The sequence below is a fragment of the Ornithodoros turicata genome, unplaced genomic scaffold, assembly GCF_037126465.1.
Source record: "Ornithodoros turicata isolate Travis unplaced genomic scaffold, ASM3712646v1 Chromosome121, whole genome shotgun sequence".
NCBI lineage: Eukaryota > Metazoa > Arthropoda > Arachnida > Ixodida > Argasidae > Ornithodoros > Ornithodoros turicata.
The window spans coordinates 248,121-265,503 of record NW_026999303.1 but is presented as its reverse complement, the minus strand read 5'-3'; the positions used below and the strand labels follow the sequence as shown (position 1 = coordinate 265,503).

At 44.7% G+C, this 17,383-nt stretch overlaps 2 protein-coding genes across 2 annotated transcripts; one reads left to right on the top strand and one right to left on the bottom strand.

Moving 5' to 3' along the window:
- Positions 1-2,411: 2,411 nt before the first annotated feature.
- On the bottom strand, positions 2,412-4,857 carry LOC135371789 (uncharacterized). The gene is made up of 5 exons (XM_064605744.1): positions 4,712-4,857; positions 4,472-4,645; positions 4,237-4,360; positions 3,659-3,865; positions 2,412-3,200 (listed from the first exon to the last, which is right to left on the bottom strand). Exons 1-5 carry the CDS (start codon positions 4,855-4,857, stop codon positions 2,412-2,414), a joined length of 1,440 nt encoding a protein of 479 aa, XP_064461814.1.
- Positions 4,858-14,926: 10,069 nt separating this feature from the next.
- Positions 14,927-15,716, top strand: LOC135371788 (uncharacterized). Its single transcript, XM_064605743.1, has one exon. The coding sequence runs from the start codon at positions 14,931-14,933 to the stop codon at positions 15,669-15,671; it is 741 nt and encodes a 246-aa protein (XP_064461813.1). The 5' UTR covers positions 14,927-14,930; the 3' UTR covers positions 15,672-15,716.
- The last annotated feature ends 1,667 nt before the right edge of the window (positions 15,717-17,383 follow it).

Here is a 17,383-nt window from a genome sequence, read left to right as displayed (position 1 = left end):
TCTGAAGTTGTCCATTTGCTAATAAACACCCAGCTGCGTTTGGGACTTTGTGTGTGCTTGTTTCTCGTCGCTCCCCTCGTCTCAGGTTTTCATCATGTCTAATAATTAGTCACCAGCTCGCTTACCTCAATGCAATTCTATCGATATTGCGGTGATGATGTTGTCGACTTTGAAACTTTCAGCTTACCCAAGAGCGATACATCGAGACCGCGTACTGCACCTGTAAAGCTGGAGTGCGTGGGTCCTGCAAGCACGTCGCAGCAGTTGTTGCTTACATCAACACAGAACAGTCGCTAACAAAGACGTCATGCCCGAACGGTTGGAAAGCACCGTCAGGAGGACAAGCCAAGCTGTACACGAAAGGAGTGTTGTTCGCAGAAATGTTCCCTCCAATGACAGATCTCCAGATAGAAACTTCTGACATTCCTCAAGAGGTTGCTACACTGAATTGTTCTTTGGGAGCAGCGATGAGGGCAGAAAAATCCCTCACTGACAACTTGACATCCCTAAAACGTGTACTGCCTCGAATTGGAACACCGTCATCTGATTTCGGCGCAGCACAGTGCCATTTGGGTACAATTGGTGACTTTTCTCTCATTATGATGGACGAAGAGGAATGCGACACTGTGGCTGTGCAAACAATGCAACAAAGCGCGTGTCCTGAGTGGCATTCGGTAAAGAAATTTAGATTGTCAGCAAGTTCTCAAGCACACCGCATAAGAATTCGTCAGAAAGATTTCGAAGACCTGGCAAAAACTCTTGCACAGAAGAAATGTTTTTTCAGTAAGGCATGTGCATATGGCATCAGACAGGAAACAACAGCACGGAAAGAGTACGAGGACCTATACAACTGCACTGTTATCCGCGTGGGTGTAGTTGTCTGTAAGGTCCAGCCATGGCTCTGCTGTAGCCCAGATGGTATAATAGAAGACGACACAGGCATTCGCCTTCTCGAGATCAAAGCTCCACTCCGCTGCTGTGATAAACCAGTCACTAATAGTAATGGCACTACTATTAATGTAGATTACTTAGAAATGAGGGATGGTAAGCTTGAACTAAAAGAAAGCCATGTTTATTATACAGAGGTGCAAGTATGCATGTACGTCCTGAATGCTCCTTTATGTCACCTCTTCGTTTACTCTCCACTTAAGTCAGAAACTGTGACTGTGCAAAAGAACAACGAGTTTCTACGAGAGCTAATCCCCAAAATGGAGTGGTTCTACTTCAACTATTTCATGAGAGAGATAGACATCTGAGGAGCGCTTATTATACCCACAGTTCTTCGTTTCTGTAGCAAACTTTGTAGGACGGCAGATGCAAGAATTGCTTTCCCATGCAAAGTATTTCAAATGTGCAGTAATGACTTCTTCAACGTAGACTTATGCTATATTTGTCGGGACCGGTTACATGTGCAGTGCTATATATGTGTAGTTCTATATATGTGTGGTGCATCACTGTGATATATTTATGAATAAGACAGGACACGTAGCCTTGTGGAACTGCGGTTCTATTTACATAACAATGTGGTTTCATACTTTACATCACAGCTATACACTGTATTATATATTTTGCAATACAAAAATTTCAAAGGGTTAGCACAAAGCTCTCATGATATTTTTCAACGTATGCGAGACATACTGGATGAGTAAGAAACAACTGTGAAAGAAACGACATTCAGGAGAAGTAACTATAACTTATGGCTAGGATTTCCAGTTGTCAGCTGATATAATTCCTGAAAGTCTCAGAAAAAGGGCTGATTTTGCCGACACATAGAACATGTTGCACATTTGAGCAAGTCTATTAAGTGAGAACAGGATGGCCTTCTACAACTGGAACTTCTAAACCGTCCTGTGTACATGCTCAAATGTCCCACTTCGATATCTCACCACTTCTGGTTTTTAACTGTGACACTGCCTCTAATGCAGGTTATTGAATGTGATGCTCCTCAAAAGGACTCGTACAGATCGGACGATTCCGAAACTTAGCATGGATCATAACCACCAGAAGTATACTGATAAATTTTTATTAACATAATTAGTTTATTTAATTACAATTACGTTATTGGTTGAGTAAATACATAGTAAGCCATTTTCTGCAACGGGCACCATATGAATGGGTCGGGGCTGGGGGTATGAAACTGTCCCTTTAAAGGTTATGTTCGTATTGTCCCACTTTCCATGTTTTTTTTTTTGTAGCGTCCATTCCCCTAAAAAATTATAAAATTCTTGAACATATCACGCAAATTTGCTGAGCCTACTGACGGCAGTTATCTGCGGTAATTTGTTTTCATCTGAAGAATTAAAAATTTATCTGTGGAGGGCTTTCAATAAATACCGAGAACTGGAAACCCTATTTATGACCCATAAAAAAACAGAAGTGCCAGAGATCTGACCCCTAGAAAAGTATAAATGTTAGGTATTTAAAATGGGGTTTTGCAAGTTAACAAGAACGCAGCACATGCGTACAATTTTGTCAACATGAAACCTCAGCTCTGGTGTTAAGCGGTCCCTCAGGATAGAAAACATTTTAATTCGTTGTATGCACCGCTCAACATGGATGCGGTGAGATGCTATTCTGTAGGTCCTCTCTACTTGAGCTGCTGTAAACTGCTGCCCCATTCTTCCGAAAGGAGGCATTTCAAGGGTGACACGTTTTTCTAGGAGACTCGAATGTATATGTGGGAAGCCCTTGTCCGCCATGACCATGTCACCTGGTTCAAGAAGGTTCAGAATACCACAGTTTCCAGCTATGTGTGTATCACTAGCCCTTCCACCATATGCAGAAGATACAAATGACACTAGCCCACTTGGACTAATGCCAACCAGAAATTTCATAGTGAAGTCATGTTTGTAATTACTCCAGGTGTTTACCTGGTCTGAAACTGTTGTGGGCTGTTCAGTGGGCACCTCAGTGCAGTCAATAATGACCCTGCAGTTAGGATAGGTAGCACGGAATGTTCCTGGCATTGTTTCTTGAACGACATCCCTTGAGACCCACCTCACCCATCCCCATGTCTTAGAAGTTAATGAGTCCAGTACATAGTAAAACGTACGTGATGCTGTCGTTCTGTGCACACTGAAAAGCACTCCAAGTGCAGAAAAGGTCAAGCCATGTTTCAGCTTCATTAGAAACAGAAGCAGCTTGTCTCCCATGCTGAGGTCCATGCACCGGGCATCTCTGGTCTGAAAATAATTGTGGTACTGAATATAACACTTAGAAACACCAAGAAACAGAGGTATATTTGAAGTCGCAGCCACAGCATGAAACAGTAAATGTTGAGATAGCACTGGAGTAGAAAAAAAAATGTTACTGAATTATGGGGATGAACACGTAGATCCAAGCAGGGGGCTTGCACAGAATCAACTATCTCGTGGACATGAAAAAGAAAGAAAAAAATGGAGACTCTGCAGTGCACCAGTCACTGCTGACAATGAAACCATGGTTCCAAGTTCCAATAATACAGGAAGAAAACAGTGTGGATCACAACCATAAGATCACAAAATGTGTCTATTGATTAAAGGCACTAAAATTGCGCAAAATGGCACAGTAAAGTAGATGTCATACTGGTGAGATGGACCAAAAATGAAATTAATTGGGAACAGTAAGAAGGATGTAAAAACAAAGCAATAAACAGAATGATGGGTGCAATAAGACCAACCGGAGTCAGAAATTTGAGGAGCAGCATGAACACAGCAAACGAGGCTCCTCCAAGGTCCCTCAAGATGCTCTCCTTGTCGTCACATTGCAGCAGTGTTGTGTAGCCATGAAATCCCCTTGGTTGTACTTCTGGAAGGCTTTGAGTGTCTACACCCACATCACGTTTATCAGGGGCTGCCACAGGCTCAACATCAGCCATGTATGACACCTGTGTCGATAAGGCATCCCCCATCACAGCACAACACATGAGAAGTATGCCATTGTGTGGCTGGACGGTTGACTCCTCCATGGTCTGGGTAGACATCTACAGAAATATACCGACAATGCGACATGACATTAGCACAGGCACATGCATGCATTAGTAATGCACATGTGAATCATATTCACAATGAGGAAAGACTGCAGCTAAGTTAATTTCATGTACGTATAACCTCATGTTTTGTTTCCGGTATGACTTTTGTTTTCACACCGAGACACATCTGAGAAATCAGTCTCCGCTTTGCTTGAGTCACCCTGCCTTTGTAAATTGTAACAAATTATTTGTTCGGGTTTATAAGGGAATTTGTGAAGCTGTATTACCTCACGCACTGCTGCTGTGCAATTTACAAGCGGCTCGGCGTCCATAGGTGACGGAGGTTCTTCGTCGTACTGGTAGACTTCTGAGCCACACGACTCGACTGGCTTGGACACCCTTCTCTTGTGCCTACGCGAGAAATAATCCAAATTATTCCACCATGAAAACAATACTACGAGTACCAAAGCAGGACAATTATGACACGGAATTATATCTAAACCGAATCTGACAGCTACGTACCTTTCATACCTGCTTGCTCTCCCCTCCAAATTTGCGTTCCGTATTCTGTAGCGAGCAGGGAAAATGGTTGGCGCGTACGACGGAGATGACGGATCTTTCGACTGGACACCACCGTAAAAATGTTCACTACAAATACGCGAGTTCTTCGTTGGTACCCAGCTTGATTTGTCAGAGCTAGAAGATAACAAACGACCTGTTAAATTGTGTACATAAGTCTGATCTACATACGTAGTGACTTACTTGCAACGACGAACAGCACGAATCCACTCCTGCCTCTGGTGCACGTAACACGGTCTTGTAGGGAAGCTAAAGAAGCGTGTTCCTGGTGGACATCTGCTGTACGTGTTCGAACAATCCACAAGGCAACAATTCTTGTTGTTTGTCATCGCGAAAGGCAACTACAAAGCAAGCGAACGGTAGACGCAGTCTCTCGGCGTCTCCCCCGAGCGATAGCCGCTCTTTCCGCGAGGAGGCGCCACAAGCGCAATGCACAGAGCCTATACGTGTACTAGCGCACGTTTAATTTGAAATCAAAGCATTTGGGATTCAGAGAATCATGCTAGTTCCATAAGTCGATAATTTCCCACGTATATGCCGTTTTTATACGTGTACTAGCCGCACGTTTATTTCAAATCAAAGCACTTGGGATTCAGAGAATGACGCTAGTTCCGTAAGTCAATCATTTCCCACGTCTATACCGTTTCTATACGTGTACTAGCCGCACGTTTAATTTCAAATCAAATCATTTGGCATTCAGGCAATGACGCTAGTTCCATAAATGGATCATTTCCCACGTTGATACCGTTTCTATGCGTGTACTAGCCGCACGTTTAATTTCAAATCAAATAATTTGGGATTCAGAGAATGACGCTAGATCAATAAGTCGATCATTTCCCACGTAGATACGTTTCTATACGTGTACTAGCCGCACGTTTAATTTCAAATCAAAGCATTTGGGATTCAGGGAATGACGCTAGATCCATAAGTAGATCATTTCCCACGTAGATACCGTTTCTGTACGTGTACTATCCGCACGATTAATTTCAAATCAAATCATTTGGGATTCAGAGAATGACGCTAGTTCCATAAGTCGATCATTTCCCACGTATATACCGTTTCTATACGTGTACTAGCCGCACGTTTAATTTCAAATCAAATCATTTGGCATTCAGGCAATGACGCTAGTTCCATAACTGGATCATTTCCCACGTAGATACCGTTTCTGTACGTGTACTATCCGCACGATTAATTTCAAATCAAATCATTTGGGATTCAGAGAATGACGCTAGTTCCATAAGTCAATCATTGCCCACATATATACCGTTTCTGTACGTGTACTAGCCGCACGTTTAATTTAAAATCAAAGCATTTGGGATTCAGAGAATGACGCTAGTTCAATAAGTCAATCATTTCCCACATATATACCGTTTCTATACGTGTACTAGCCGCACGTTTAATTTCAAATCAAAGCATTTGTGATTGAGAGAATAACGCTTGATCCGTAAGTCGATCATTTCCCACGTAGATACGTTTCTATACGTGTACTAGCCGCACGTTTAATTTCAAATCAAAGCATTTGGGATTCAGAGAATGGCGCTAGATCAATAAGTAGATCATTTCCCACGTAGATACCGTTTCTGTACGTGTACTATCCGCACGATTAATTTCAAATCAAATCATTTGGGATTCAGAGAATGACGCTAGTTCCATAAGTCGATCATTTCCCACGTATATACCGTTTCTATACGTGTACTAGCCGCACGTTTAATTTCAAATCAAATCATTTGGCATTCAGGCAATGACGCTAGTTCCATAACTGGATCATTTCCCACGTAGATACCGTTTCTGTACGTGTACTATCCGCACGATTAATTTCAAATCAAATCATTTGGGATTCAGAGAATGACGCTAGTTCCATAAGTCAATCATTGCCCACATATATACCGTTTCTGTACGTGTACTAGCCGCACGTTTAATTTAAAATCAAAGCATTTGGGATTCAGAGAATGACGCTAGTTCAATAAGTCAATCATTTCCCACATATATACCGTTTCTATACGTGTACTAGCCGCACGTTTAATTTCAAATCAAAGCATTTGGGATTCAGAGAATGACGCTAGTTCCATAACTGGATCATTTCCCACGTTGATACCGTTTCTATACGTGTACTAGCCGCACGTTTAATTTCAAATCAAAGCATTTGGGATTCAGAGAATGGCGCTAGATCAATAAATCAATCATTTCCCACGTACATACCGTTCCTATACGTGTACTAGCCGCACGTTTAATGTCAAAACAAAGCATTTGGGATTGAGAGAATAATCCTAGTTGCATAAGTCGATCATTTCCCACGTAGATACCGTTTCTATACGTGTACTAGCCGCACGTTTAAGTTCAAATCAAAGCATTTGGGGATCAGAGAATGACGCTAGTTCCATAGGTCAATCATTTCCCACGTATATACCGTTTCTAAACGTGTACTAGCCGCAGGTTTAATTTCAAATCAAAGCATTTGGGATCCAGAGAATTACGCTACTTGCATAAGTCGATCATTTCCCACGTAGATACCGTTCCTATACGTGTACTAGCCGCACGTTAAATTTCAAATCAAAACATTTGGGATTCAGAGAATGACGCTAGTTCCATAAGTCGATCATTTCCAACGTGGATACCGTTTGTATTCGTGTATTAGCCGCACGTTTAATTTGAATTCAAAGCATTTGGAATTGAGAGAATAACGCTAGATCCATAAGTCGATTATTTCCCACGTAGATACCTTTCTACACGTGTACTAGGCGCACGTTTAATTTCAAATCAAAGCATTTGGAATTCAGAGAATGACGCTATATCAATAAGTCGATCATTTCCCACGTTGATACCGTTTCTATACGTGTACTAGCCGCACGTTTAATGTCAAATCAAAGCATTTGGGATTGAGAGAATAACCCTAGTTCAATAAGTCGATCATTTCCGACGTAGATACCGTTTCTGTACGTGTACTATCCGCACGTTTAATTTCAAATCAAATCTTTTGGGATTCAGAGAATGACGCTAGTTCCATAAGTCAATCATTTCCCACGTATATACCGTTTCTATACGTGTACTAGCCGCACGTTTAATGTCAAATCAAAGCATTTGGGATTCAGAGAATGACGCTAGATCAATAAGTCGATCATTTCCCACGTAGATACCGTTTCTAGACGTGTACTAGCAGCACGTTTAATTTGAAATCAAAGCATTTGGGATTCAGAGAATGACGCTAGTTCCATAAGTCGATCATTTGCTACGTAGATACCGTTTCTATACGAGTACTAGCCGCACGTTTAATTTCAAATCAAAGCATTTGGGATAGAGAGAATGACGCTACTTGCATAAGTCGATCATTTCCCACGTAGATACCGTTTCTATACGTGTACTAGCCGCACGTTTAATTTCAAATCAAAGCATTTGGGATTCAGAGAATGACGCTAGATCAATAAGTGGATAATTTCCCACGTAGATACCGTTTCTATACGTGTACTAGCCGCACGTTTAATTTCAAATCAAAGCATTTGGGATTCAGAGAATGACGCTAGATCAATAAATCAATCATTTCCCACGTACATACCGTTCCTATACGTGTACTAGCCTCACGTTTAATGTCAAATCAAAGCATTTGGGATTGAGAGAATAATCCTAGTTGCATAAGTCGATCATTTCCCACGTAGATACCGTTTCTATACGTGTACTAGCCGCACGTTTAAGTTCAAATCAAAGCATTTGGGGATCAGAGAATGACGCTAGTTCCATAGGTCAATCATTTCCCACGTATATACCGTTTCTAAACGTGTACTAGCCGCAGGTTTAATTTCAAATCAAAGCATTTGGGATCCAGAGAATTACGCTACTTGCATAAGTCGATCATTTCCCACGTAGATACCGTTCCTATACGTGTACTAGCCGCACGTTTAGTTTCAAATCAAAACATTTGGGATTCAGAGAATGACGCTATATCAATAAGTCGATCATTTCCCACGTTGATACCGTTTCTATACGTGTACTAGCCGCACGTTTAATGTCAAATCAAAGCATTTGGGATTGAGAGAATAACCCTAGTTCAATAAGTCGATCATTTCCGACGTAGATACCGTTTCTGTACGTGTACTATCCGCACGTTTAATTTCAAATCAAATCTTTTGGGATTCAGAGAATGACGCTAGTTCCATAAGTCAATCATTTCCCACGTATATACCGTTTCTATACGTGTACTAGCCGCACGTTTAATGTCAAATCAAAGCATTTGGGATTCAGAGAATGACGCTAGATCAATAAGTCGATCATTTCCCACGTAGATACCGTTTCTAGACGTGTACTAGCAGCACGTTTAATTTGAAATCAAAGCATTTGGGATTCAGAGAATGACGCTAGTTCCATAAGTCGATCATTTGCTACGTAGATACCGTTTCTATACGAGTACTAGCCGCACGTTTAATTTCAAATCAAAGCATTTGGGATAGAGAGAATGACGCTACTTGCATAAGTCGATCATTTCCCACGTAGATACCGTTTCTATACGTGTACTAGCCGCACGTTTAATTTCAAATCAAAGCATTTGGGATTCAGAGAATGACGCTAGATCAATAAGTGGATAATTTCCCACGTAGATACCGTTTCTATACGTGTACTAGCCGCACGTTTAATTTCAAATCAAAGCATTTGGGATTCAGAGAATGACGCTAGATCAATAAATCAATCATTTCCCACGTACATACCGTTCCTATACGTGTACTAGCCTCACGTTTAATGTCAAATCAAAGCATTTGGGATTGAGAGAATAATCCTAGTTGCATAAGTCGATCATTTCCCACGTAGATACCGTTTCTATACGTGTACTAGCCGCACGTTTAAGTTCAAATCAAAGCATTTGGGGATCAGAGAATGACGCTAGTTCCATAGGTCAATCATTTCCCACGTATATACCGTTTCTAAACGTGTACTAGCCGCAGGTTTAATTTCAAATCAAAGCATTTGGGATCCAGAGAATTACGCTACTTGCATAAGTCGATCATTTCCCACGTAGATACCGTTCCTATACGTGTACTAGCCGCACGTTTAGTTTCAAATCAAAACATTTGGGATTCAGAGAATGACGCTAGTTCCATAAGTCGATCATTTCCAACGTGGATACCGTTTGTATACGTGTACTAGGCGCACGTTTAATTTCAAATCAAAGGATTTGGGATTCAGAGAATGACGCTATACCAATAAGTCGATCATTTCCCACGTTGATACCGTTTCTATACGTGTACTAGCCGCACGTTTAATGTCAAATCAAAGGCTTTGATTATTTTGGTGGTGGTGACAGCACCAGAACACGTCGCTAACCTCTTTGGACTTAACGCATTCCAGGAGGCCTGTGTCGTCCCGGCTGTTCCGGATTCACCGTAATCTTCTCGTCTACACGTGCATTACCTTTGCCTGGTGCGTGAAGCCGGTTCCTACAATCGTTACTGTCGCCTCTGGTTATCGTCGTGTGCACCGTGCCCACGCGCTGGTTGAATGTAACCCGGAATTTACGTCATCACTTGTCAGCACCGAGACTACAAAAGCGGCTTACTCCCACTGTCCTGGTTTATTTTGGTGGTGGTAACAGCACCAGAACACGTCGCTAACCTCTTTGGACTTAACGCATTCCAGGAGGCCTGTGTCGTCCCGGCTGTTCCGGATTCACCGTAATCTTCTCGTCTACACGTGCATTACCTTTGCCTGGTGCGTGAAGCCGGTTCCTACAATCGTTACTGTCGCCTCTGGTTATCGTCGTGTGCACCGTGCCCACGCGCTGGTTGAATGTAACCCGGAATTTACGTCATCACTTGTCAGCACCGAGACTAGAAAAGCGGCTTACTCCCACTGTCCTGGTTTATTTTGGTGGTGGTAACAGCACCAGAACACGTCGCTAACCTCTTTGGACTTAACGCATTCCAGGAGGCCTGTGTCGTCCCGGCTGTTCCGGATTCACCGTAATCTTCTCGTCTACACGTGCATTACCTTTGCCTGGTGCGTGAAGCCGGTTCCTACAATCGTTACTGTCGCCTCTGGTTATCGTCGTGTGCACCGTGCCCACGCGCTGGTTGAATGTAACCCGGAATTTACGTCATCACTTGTCAGCACCAAGACTACAAAAGCGGCTTACTCCCACTGTCCTGGTTTATTTTGGTGGTGGTGACAGCACCAGAACACGTCGCTAACCTCTTTGGACTTAACGCATTCCAGGAGGCCTGTGTCGTCCCGGCTGTTCCGGATTCACCGTAATCTTCTCGTCTACACGTGCATTACCTTTGCCTGGTGCGTGAAGCCGGTTCCTACAATCGTTACTGTCGCCTCTGGTTATCGTCGTGTGCACCGTGCCCACGCGCTGGTTGAATGTAACCCGGAATTTACGTCATCACTTGTCAGCACCGAGACTACAAAAGCGGCTTGCTCCCACTGTCCTGGTTTATTTTGGTGGTGGTGACAGCACCAGAACACGTCGCTAACCTCTTTGGACTTAACGCATTCCAGGAGGCCTGTGTCGTCCCGGCTGTTCCGGATTCACCGTAATCTTCTCGTCTACACGTGCATTACCTTTGCCTGGTGCGTGAAGCCGGTTCCTACAATCGTTACTGTCGCCTCTGGTTATCGTCGTGTGCACCGTGCCCACGCGCTGGTTGAATGTAACCCGGAATTTACGTCATCACTTGTCAGCACCAAGACTACAAAAGCGGCTTACTCCCACTGTCCTGGTTTATTTTGGTGGTGGTGACAGCACCAGAACACGTCGCTAACCTCTTTGGACTTAACGCATTCCAGGAGGCCTGTGTCGTCCCGGCTGTTCCGGATTCACCGTAATCTTCTCGTCTACACGTGCATTACCTTTGCCTGGTGCGTGAAGCCGGTTCCTACAATCGTTACTGTCGCCTCTGGTTATCGTCGTGTGCACCGTGCCCACGCGCTGGTTGAATGTAACCCGGAATTTACGTCATCACTTGTCAGCACCGAGACTACAAAAGCGGCTTGCTCCCACTGTCCTGGTTTATTTTGGTGGTGGTGACAGCACCAGAACACGTCGCTAACCTCTTTGGACTTAACGCATTCCAGGAGGCCTGTGTCGTCCCGGCTGTTCCGGATTCACCGTAATCTTCTCGTCTACACGTGCATTACCTTTGCCTGGTGCGTGAAGCCGGTTCCTACAATCGTTACTGTCGCCTCTGGTTATCGTCGTGTGCACCGTGCCCACGCGCTGGTTGAATGTAACCCGGAATTTACGTCATCACTTGTCAGCACCAAGACTACAAAAGCGGCTTACTCCCACTGTCCTGGTTTATTTTGGTGGTGGTGACAGCACCAGAACACGTCGCTAACCTCTTTGGACTTAACGCATTCCAGGAGGCCTGTGTCGTCCCGGCTGTTCCGGATTCACCGTAATCTTCTCGTCTACACGTGCATTACCTTTGCCTGGTGCGTGAAGCCGGTTCCTACAATCGTTACTGTCGCCTCTGGTTATCGTCGTGTGCACCGTGCCCACGCGCTGGTTGAATGTAACCCGGAATTTACGTCATCACTTGTCAGCACCGAGACTACAAAAGCGGCTTGCTCCCACTGTCCTGGTTTATTTTGGTGGTGGTGACAGCACCAGAACACGTCGCTAACCTCTTTGGACTTAACGCATTCCAGGAGGCCTGTGTCGTCCCGGCTGTTCCGGATTCACCGTAATCTTCTCGTCTACACGTGCATTACCTTTGCCTGGTGCGTGAAGCCGGTTCCTACAATCGTTACTGTCGCCTCTGGTTATCGTCGTGTGCACCGTGCCCACGCGCTGGTTGAATGTAACCCGGAATTTACGTCATCACTTGTCAGCACCGAGACTAGAAAAGCGGCTTACTCCCACTGTCCTGGTTTATTTTGGTGGTGGTAACAGCACCAGAACACGTCGCTAACCTCTTTGGACTTAACGCATTCCAGGAGGCCTGTGTCGTCCCGGCTGTTCCGGATTCACCGTAATCTTCTCGTCTACACGTGCATTACCTTTGCCTGGTGCGTGAAGCCGGTTCCTACAATCGTTACTGTCGCCTCTGGTTATCGTCGTGTGCACCGTGCCCACGCGCTGGTTGAATGTAACCCGGAATTTACGTCATCACTTGTCAGCACCGAGACTAGAAAAGCGGCTTACTCCCACTGTCCTGGTTTATTTTGGTGGTGGTAACAGCACCAGAACACGTCGCTAACCTCTTTGGACTTAACGCATTCCAGGAGGCCTGTGTCGTCCCGGCTGTTCCGGATTCACCGTAATCTTCTCGTCTACACGTGCATTACCTTTGCCTGGTGCGTGAAGCCGGTTCCTACAATCGTTACTGTCGCCTCTGGTTATCGTCGTGTGCACCGTGCCCACGCGCTGGTTGAATGTAACCCGGAATTTACGTCATCACTTGTCAGCACCGAGACTACAAAAGCGGCTTACTCCCACTGTCCTGGTTTATTTTGGTGGTGGTGACAGCACCAGAACACGTCGCTAACCTCTTTGGACTTAACGCATTCCAGGAGGCCTGTGTCGTCCCGGCTGTTCCGGATTCACCGTAATCTTCTCGTCTACACGTGCATTACCTTTGCCTGGTGCGTGAAGCCGGTTCCTACAATCGTTACTGTCGCCTCTGGTTATCGTCGTGTGCACCGTGCCCACGCGCTGGTTGAATGTAACCCGGAATTTACGTCATCACTTGTCAGCACCGAGACTACAAAAGCGGCTTGCTCCCACTGTCCTGGTTTATTTTGGTGGTGGTGACAGCACCAGAACACGTCGCTAACCTCTTTGGACTTAACGCATTCCAGGAGGCCTGTGTCGTCCCGGCTGTTCCGGATTCACCGTAATCTTCTCGTCTACACGTGCATTACCTTTGCCTGGTGCGTGAAGCCGGTTCCTACAATCGTTACTGTCGCCTCTGGTTATCGTCGTGTGCACCGTGCCCACGCGCTGGTTGAATGTAACCCGGAATTTACGTCATCACTTGTCAGCACCGAGACTAGAAAAGCGGCTTACTCCCACTGTCCTGGTTTATTTTGGTGGTGGTAACAGCACCAGAACACGTCGCTAACCTCTTTGGACTTAACGCATTCCAGGAGGCCTGTGTCGTCCCGGCTGTTCCGGATTCACCGTAATCTTCTCGTCTACACGTGCATTACCTTTGCCTGGTGCGTGAAGCCGGTTCCTACAATCGTTACTGTCGCCTCTGGTTATCGTCGTGTGCACCGTGCCCACGCGCTGGTTGAATGTAACCCGGAATTTACGTCATCACTTGTCAGCACCGAGACTAGAAAAGCGGCTTACTCCCACTGTCCTGGTTTATTTTGGTGGTGGTAACAGCACCAGAACACGTCGCTAACCTCTTTGGACTTAACGCATTCCAGGAGGCCTGTGTCGTCCCGGCTGTTCCGGATTCACCGTAATCTTCTCGTCTACACGTGCATTACCTTTGCCTGGTGCGTGAAGCCGGTTCCTACAATCGTTACTGTCGCCTCTGGTTATCGTCGTGTGCACCGTGCCCACGCGCTGGTTGAATGTAACCCGGAATTTACGTCATCACTTGTCAGCACCGAGACTAGAAAAGCGGCTTACTCCCACTGTCCTGGTTTATTTTGGTGGTGGTAACAGCACCAGAACACGTCGCTAACCTCTTTGGACTTAACGCATTCCAGGAGGCCTGTGTCGTCCCGGCTGTTCCGGATTCACCGTAATCTTCTCGTCTACACGTGCATTACCTTTGCCTGGTGCGTGAAGCCGGTTCCTACAATCGTTACTGTCGCCTCTGGTTATCGTCGTGTGCACCGTGCCCACGCGCTGGTTGAATGTAACCCGGAATTTACGTCATCACTTGTCAGCACCGAGACTACAAAAGCGGCTTACTCCCACTGTCCTGGTTTATTTTGGTGGTGGTGACAGCACCAGAACACGTCGCTAACCTCTTTGGACTTAACGCATTCCAGGAGGCCTGTGTCGTCCCGGCTGTTCCGGATTCACCGTAATCTTCTCGTCTACACGTGCATTACCTTTGCCTGGTGCGTGAAGCCGGTTCCTACAATCGTTACTGTCGCCTCTGGTTATCGTCGTGTGCACCGTGCCCACGCGCTGGTTGAATGTAACCCGGAATTTACGTCATCACTTGTCAGCACCGAGACTACAAAAGCGGCTTACTCCCACTGTCCTGGTTTATTTTGGTGGTGGTGACAGCACCAGAACACGTCGCTAACCTCTTTGGACTTAACGCATTCCAGGTCAGTGTTATTACTATACTTCTTCTTGCACTGCTTGTAAGACTGTCACTGCCACCACCAATACCTGCTGTTGATTGCTGACACTTGCTTAGTACGCCTGTTGTAACGATTGTTCTGTACGCAACAACACTGTGTTTACTGTGCCGCGTGTACTTGTGCCACGACCAGTGAAATAATGAGCAAAGAGGTAACAAGGATCTGTGAGGAGTTGAAGCGTGAGATAAAGCAAGACATAAAGTTGGCTAGGGAGGGTATGGAAAGGGAGCTACGCAACGAGTTACGAGAGTTAAAAAATAGTATGGACTTCTTCAACAAAAATTTTGAAGAATTCAGAAGTAAGATGGAAGCCTTGTCTGTTGAGAACAGTAACTTACGTTCAGCCAATGAAGCATTGCAACGTGAATGTCATGGCATGAAAACGCAACTAAGAGATCTAAATCTGAAGAGTATCCAGCTCGAACAGTACTCCAGAAACAGAAACATCGAAATCAAGGGGATACCTTTCATACAAGGTGAATGTATCCCTGGTATATTAAAGAAGCTCGGCGAAGCAGTAGGCGAACCGATATGTGAATCTGACATTGATGTCTGTCATCGAGTACCTGTAGTGAAAGGGCCTACTCAGAATATTGTTGTTCAGTTCTGTCGGAGGGGAAAGCGTGACACTGTCCTCGAAAGATCAAAGAAAAAGCGTCTAACTTCCTTAGATCTTGGCTTCACTGACAGTCAGCCCCTGTACGTCAACGAGCACTTGTGCCCCGATTTAAAAAAGCTACTGGGGATGACTGTTGCTGCAAAAAAAGAAATGAAATGGAAATTCGCATGGGTGAAGCATGGTAAGATTTTCGCCCGGCAAGATGAATCATCCCCAATTGTTAGTATTCTCAGTCCTGATGACCTGTCCAAAATGAAGTAATTATAGTTGCTCTCTTTGTATCTTTTGTGTGTGCATGGGCTGATAGTTATGACGACTAGGCCAATTGACTGTCATTATTACTCCGTTGATGAACTAGATTGTTTCATTAAAAATGCATTTTCTGTTCATTTAAACGTTCGTAGCCTTCGAAGACATCATGATGATCTAGGCAATATGCTGTTAAGCTCCAAATTGGCATTTTCGGTTATCGGAGTCACTGAGACATGGCTAAATGAGGCTGAAACATCCCTTTATCAGATACCCGGTTATTGCTCTGAGTTTGTTTGTCGCAAAGAAAGCCCACATGGCGGTGCTGGTGTGTTCATTTCTAGTGATTTGTTGTACATTCCGAGAAGAGATTTATATATTGCCAATGAGAAATGTGAGTCTATTTGGATTGAACTAGACAAATGTTGTTTCTCGGGGCTTCGTCGAAACATTATCATTGGTATTTTGTATCGCTCTCCGAGCTCTTGTTACACAGATTTCTGTCATTATTTAGACGTGTTATTTAGCACCGTTTGTCGGGAAAACAAATATGTATTTTTACTCGGTGATGTCAATATTAACCTTGCTGATACATCTGCATCGGCCTGCTCCGAATATTTTGAGTGCTTAGTTGGCTATGGTTTTACATCCGTTGTCAACATTCCAACTAGGGTGTCTGACTCATGCAGCAGCACTATCGACCACATCTTCAATTTCGACCACGTACACGCTTCAGGGGTAATACGCCATGAGATCACTGACCACTATCCTATTTTTGCAACTTGCGATTTTTACGTTAAGGTTAAGCGAAATACTTTCTTGAAACCATCTCTCAATCAAGACAAATACATCGAGATACTGAATACCACAGATTGGTCTGACATTTACGAGCTAGAGTCCAGTGAAGAAGCTTACGCAGCTTTTGTGTCCCTCATCACCAATGCACGCGCTCGGTGCACAACATATAAAAGGTGCGGTGGGAGGTTTAGTAGTCCCGTGAACCCGTGGGTAACCACTGGCCTCCTCAATTCCATTCGTAGGAGGAATAATCTCTACAAGAAGTTAAAAAGATACCCTCATGACAATAACCTTAAGAATCGATACAAGAATTTTTCAAATAATTTAACCACTCTTCTTAGGGTCGCTAAAAGGGAATATTACTTTGGTGAAATTGAAAAATATAAAAGCGACCCCAGGAAAAGTTGGAGGGTCATCAACAATTTTCTAGGCAGAAATAAGGCACATGCTTTCCCCCCCGAAATGTCCTCGGGTGAAAATCTTTTAAAAGGTGACAGTGAAATCGCCAACGCTTTCAGTATCCATTTCACTACAACACCCAGTCAGACTTGCGCAACTTCGCCATTTGTACCTCTGAGTAGGCGTCATCATTCTTTCTACTTGCGACCCACGTCCCCTGAGGAGGTAGCAAACGTGATATCAGATCTGCGTAATACCGCTCCTGGTCTTGATGGTATTTGTTCGAGTCACATCAAACTTGTAAAGCACACTCTTGCTCCCGTATTAGCACACATTTTTAACCTCATGTTTAAGACCGGCACTTTGCCTACTCCTTTAAAACTTGCTAGGATTACACCAGTCTACAAAAAAGGCAAGCCCACCCTTATCGATAACTACCGTCCCATTGCCATCCTGCCATTTTTTAGCAAGGTCTTCGAGAAACTTCTTGTGATTCGTCTCAATAATTACATTGAGAAGTTCAATCT

Coding starts and splice junctions, on each gene's coding strand:
- LOC135371789 (XM_064605744.1), bottom strand. CDS start 4,857: ATGACAAACAACAAGAATTGTTGCCTTGTGGATTGTTCGAACACGTAC. Junction 4,646..4,711: donor CGTGCTGTTCGTCGTTGCAA/GTAAGTCACTAC, acceptor GTTATCTTCTAG/CTCTGACAAATCAAGCTGGG. Junction 4,361..4,471: donor AGAGCAAGCAGGTATGAAAG/GTACGTAGCTGT, acceptor TTTCTCGCGTAG/GCACAAGAGAAGGGTGTCCA.
- LOC135371788 (XM_064605743.1), top strand. CDS start 14,931: ATGAGCAAAGAGGTAACAAGGATCTGTGAGGAGTTGAAGCGTGAGATA.